The sequence below is a fragment of the Halyomorpha halys genome, unplaced genomic scaffold (genome assembly GCF_000696795.3).
Source record: "Halyomorpha halys isolate HHAL.00 unplaced genomic scaffold, Hhal_1.1 Scaffold315.1, whole genome shotgun sequence".
Lineage (NCBI taxonomy): Eukaryota > Metazoa > Arthropoda > Insecta > Hemiptera > Pentatomidae > Halyomorpha > Halyomorpha halys.
The window spans coordinates 667,217-672,220 of record NW_027105587.1 but is presented as its reverse complement, the minus strand read 5'-3'; the positions used below and the strand labels follow the sequence as shown (position 1 = coordinate 672,220).

At 29.0% G+C, this 5,004-nt stretch overlaps 1 protein-coding gene across 3 annotated transcripts in view; it reads left to right on the top strand.

Annotated features, from left to right (window-relative positions):
* Positions 1 to 5,004, top strand: part of sas (stranded at second) — a 228,782-nt gene that overhangs the window by 151,232 nt on the left and 72,546 nt on the right. For all 3 annotated transcript variants that reach the window (XM_014421361.3, XM_014421359.3, XM_014421360.3), the window contains exon 4: positions 4,337 to 4,372. In XM_014421361.3, the coding sequence (XP_014276847.3) occupies positions 4,337 to 4,372 (36 nt within the window). The remainder of the gene's footprint in view (positions 1 to 4,336; positions 4,373 to 5,004) is intronic.

The following is a 5,004-nucleotide window of genomic DNA, read 5'->3' as shown; positions in this document are numbered from 1 at the left end:
CCCACTCTATCCCCCACGTGTGAGGGGTAGAGCAGAGCTCAAGAGATCCCAGCGCATCCCTCTCGCCGCATCACTGGTTGTGAGCCAGTGGAGGCTGAGCAAGTGCGCTAAAGCCGCTAACACTCAACTTGACTGGAGAATCTGACCATTATATGCAGGATTAGTACCATGTTTCCTCTTTGCGCAAACAGAGGAACAATGAAGATATTTACCATAATATACATATATATGCAAAACTCACTGACAACCTCCCCCCGGGGATTTGTGCGGCCCGTTAGCCAATGGGTGGCACTCACAAAAAATAGGCGTGGGAGTGACGAACCCACCCTGCGAAAAAACCGCCTCAAGAAACGCGTGATGTATTACCTAATACTGGGAATATTACATCCTAATATTGGGAAATACATCGCGCGGGGACTTAAGCCTCCATGGTCTGTTGCCCATATAATGATAATAATAATATATATATTTAAGATATATATTATATAATTGAAGATGGTCAGGGTTACCGTCAAAAGAGAAACAAAAACAGTTAACAACTATTTATTTTCCGACGTTTCGTCCCACTTTGTAGTGGATTAAAAAGATACAAAAACAACTAAGAACATTTTGACATTCTAAGATAATAAGATATAAAAAGGTAAATTAAGAAAATTATTTGCAAATAAAATAATATTATATAAAATAAACAATGATAAGAATATACAAAATTACGTAAACTATTAGGTTAAAGATTTACAACAGACGCAATAGCACGCAAACACAGAAAAGTGATTTGAGATAAAATCACACTAAAAGACGGAAAATGAAGAAGTTGAGATTAATACTTCATTATTTTCTGAAGATTACTACTTCTTTATTTTCCGTCTTTTAGAGTGTTAATTTTTTTTTTTCTAAAATCTACTTTTCTGTTATTGCGTCTTCTGTACATTTTTTACCATCTAGTTTACGTAATTCGTTTATATTCTTATAATTGTTTATTTTATATAAATATTATATTATTTCTTCTTTTTTTTATTTGCATATAATTTTCTTCATTTATTCGTTTTGTATCTTATTATCTAACATTTTCAAAATGTTGTTAGTTGTTTTTGTATCATTTTAGCCCTGATGAAGTTCTACAAAGTGAGGCGAAACGTCGGAAAATAAATATTTCTTAACTATTTTGATTTCTCTTTTGACCGCAATCCTGACCATATTCTTGATTATTTGAAGATCTTTAGCTTTTCGTCGGCTAAGCCATGTTCTCAAGGAATTTGAAACTTTATTGCACAAAAGCTACATTAACAAAAGAAGAAGCAATGGATTATTAAGACTGTAGTGAGCTAAAAAAATAAAAAATAAAAAGTTCTTAAGTACTCTCTTTCTATTTATGATTTATATATTTCTAAGCTATACAAAAATTCTTATAAAGTGACGAAATACTTTAATCAACTTAAATTTACATTAAAATTTTCTTTTTACAATGGTCAATTTTGATATCCTATTCTACTTCGCGTGTTTTAGTCATTATAGTGTTTTTGAAATATTTATAAAATAGACCGGGAACGAAATTAAGAAACAAGGTGAAATCACAAAATCAAAGGAGAAAAATTAAAACGAAATGAGGGACATGAAGGACTGTATACCAACTATTTAAAAAAATCAAATAGTTGCTGACTCACGAAATAGTCCAGGCATTAGAGGTTTTTACCTGGATTGTTTTGATTAATTGCAAATTCATGTTTTGAGGGTACTGAGGCCAAATTTGAGGTTTGCCACGTTATTTTCTGAAAATAAAAATAGCTCAAAAAATTAATCTTTTTCGGTTATTTCCTTATCACATAAAAACCATGAATAAAAAAACAAAACAAAAACATCTACCTTAAACCAAAGAAGATTTAATTTCCTACATTTGTTACTATCTAATTGTTTATATCTGGTCCAGATAAATCTATCTTGGTGAACAGAAATATTTAATTTTTTATTTTTAGGACGCTGATGACGAATTTCAACTTTGTCATAATTTTAAAAAATCCCCATAATTATTTTTTTTTTCCTTGAAACTTGAAAACTATGCATTATTGGAATAGGTTTTATTATTAGTCCATTTATATATTACTAATTGATTTCTTGCTTGGGGATAGGTAATTAATTTAAAGCACATCTTTTATGTATTTTTATCCATGTAATTTCGTGTAAATGGGGTTCTGCAGTAACTGCAAACACAACTTTTTTAGTATATCGTGTTTGAGGTCATGTTATGTTATCAATTATAGTTTATTGTTGCGATACGAATTTTTTTAGATCTTGTAGTAATGTCAGAAGAAAATGTTATTGCAAAGAACTATAATTAAAAAGGAAAAAAAGGCTTTTCAATAGAACTCATTCCAGAGGCCAATCACTGGAGTAATTTCAACTCCAGCCCTGGCGTGAACCTTGTTTTGGAAAAGTCATTTCTTTCCCGGCTTGAGAGATGTTTTGCAATCCCCGTTTTGGAGTAATGAACCTTGGGGCCTGGAAATGGGATTTCTGCTTCGTATACTTCAGCTTTTTTGGCTCTGTTAGAAAAAAAAACAATATCTTTTGTAACAAAATTTAATGATCTCAAATTAATAATCTTGTTTAATTAGTCCTTTTGAAAAAAAAATATATCTAGTTGTGATTCAAAAAGTTTTATTGAGTTTATTACAGTATTAGGATTACAAAAAATCTTATTCTGATTATGACGACGTGAAATGACTTTTGATGAAAAAGCCCTTTGATAATAGACTACCTAATTTTAGAAAAAAATATGCAAGGCACTATATAGAAAGGAATATTTTAAAAATATTCTCCAATCAAAATTATATTTTTACTTCCCACCTATATGTATTGATTATATTCAATTCAAGCATTAAATTTTATGCAACAAAAATCAAACTTTAGCTCAAAGAGTAAGATGTGAAATTTGTGAAGAAACCCCAAAACGTGCAATTTTGTGTAATATAAAACAGTCTTATTTAAATGACTTTCCGTGATTGGAATTTCTTTCGCGGTTTAGTGAATTTGAAGCTAGGAAACAAAAGAAATTACGGTTTCTAATTATAATATTTAAAAGTTTAGAGCAGAAATCGTTGACCAAGTAACATTGTTTTGTTACAAAAATTTAAATTTTTGGTTATGCTGACAATTTTAACATGTTAAATGTACTGTTTTTAAAACCAATAATGAATTATATTATGCTGAAGAGGGGAACACATAAAATTTTGTCTTTTAGGCAATTACATCTTTTTTTAAAAATTATAAAGAATATTGCTAGGGTTGCGTTCAAAAGAGAAACAACAATATTTTACAACTATTTATTTTCTGACGTTTCACCCCACTTTGTAGAACTTCATCAGTGCTGTTCAATTTGATAGCTTTATTGAGTTTGTCAGAATTTTTTTTTTCTGGTAGTCACTTCTTGAATCTACTTGAACAGCCCTTTGATAAAGCTCTTCAAAGTGCGACGAAACGTCAAAAAATAAATAGCTGTTAACTATTTTTGTTTCTCTTTTTACCGCAACCATTTCCTCCAGAATTTGAAATTAATCTGTCGACTATTTATATATATAATTTTTAAAAAATTGTTTTAACCATTTTTCGTTTTTCATCCGGCCCATCTACTTTTAACTCACATACAGTCAATTATCATTATATAATAAAAATCTACTTTATTGTTTTACAGTCGGTTTTCCTATACCGATTTTTGGTAGTAAATCCATTTGAAACCTCTCGCCAGATCGATTGTTGGTTGTTAAATGTTTTTTCTCTATTTCTATTCTATTCTAGTTCTATATTATCGCCTATGGTGAATAAACATAAAATAATCAGCTATTAATAATCTAAAATTTATTTTCTAATAATTTTTTATTACAAACTATTTGAGATGTTGGGGCTTCTAGGAATACAATGCTGTTAATTTTTCACTGTTTTACATTTTATTAGCTCGTTCCTTTTTATTCTAGATTATGTATTTCATATCTTTATGGAATACATGTTTTTATGTGAATATATTTTCGTATCTTTGTACATTAAAGCCCCATTTCCATTGTATAACGACGAAATATGAATTCGCTGTAGTAGGTCTTACTAACTGTCACAATTGTAGCAAATATTTCAACATTTAATTTTCCATAATCTCAGTGAATTTTTTTTTTTTCGACTATTTCGATTAATATAAATGTTTATATTTATAAATTTATATAAATGTATCTAAACTTTTATAAATCAGGAGGAGTATGAGCTCAGCTATCATTTTCGTAATGAGAAATATAAATTAATAATTCAAAATTGCTATTAATAAATTTAATAAAAAGAAACTTGTTTGTTTCAGGAATGGTGTACAATGTTACAACTTCTCCAACATCAGGTATTTATTAGTATAAATTATATTTTTATTTTACTATTTATATCAGTAGCTTCCAACTCACCGAAGTCTACGAACTACTAAGCCGAAAATTCAGTCATGTGAGTCCAACTTCCAAATAGTTCAAAAGCACGGTATAAAAAAAAATTTGTTATTTCACCCCAATTTTTTATAGTTTTAATTTAAATTGTGTATAATTACTAGTAAAAATTTATGAGTCTGCCATGTACAGTTTAGAGTTGAGTAAATTTTCTAGAATATGAGCCCTAATAGAGCTATAAAAATTTATTAGTTCCGAGATAAAGTTTTTTTAAAAGCAGTATTTTATGAATATAAAATCAGTAGTTAGAATTTATTGGGGAAAATCTTTATCTCCGGAACCATGAGACGTAATTGCACTCAAATAAAAGCTAGTTTAATATGCTATAAAATATTTTATGCCGTTTATCGTCGTAAGAGTAGTAGTTTTTATGATATTTTCAAAAATAAATTCACAAAATGTTCATTTCTTGTTGTTCCAGCAAAATGTTTGATTTATGAAAAAATATATCTAAGGAAAAATACGACGTACACTCCAAGATAGTTTAATAGGGGTATTCATGATCTTTGGTTTAACATGTTAAAGCGTGTTAAAT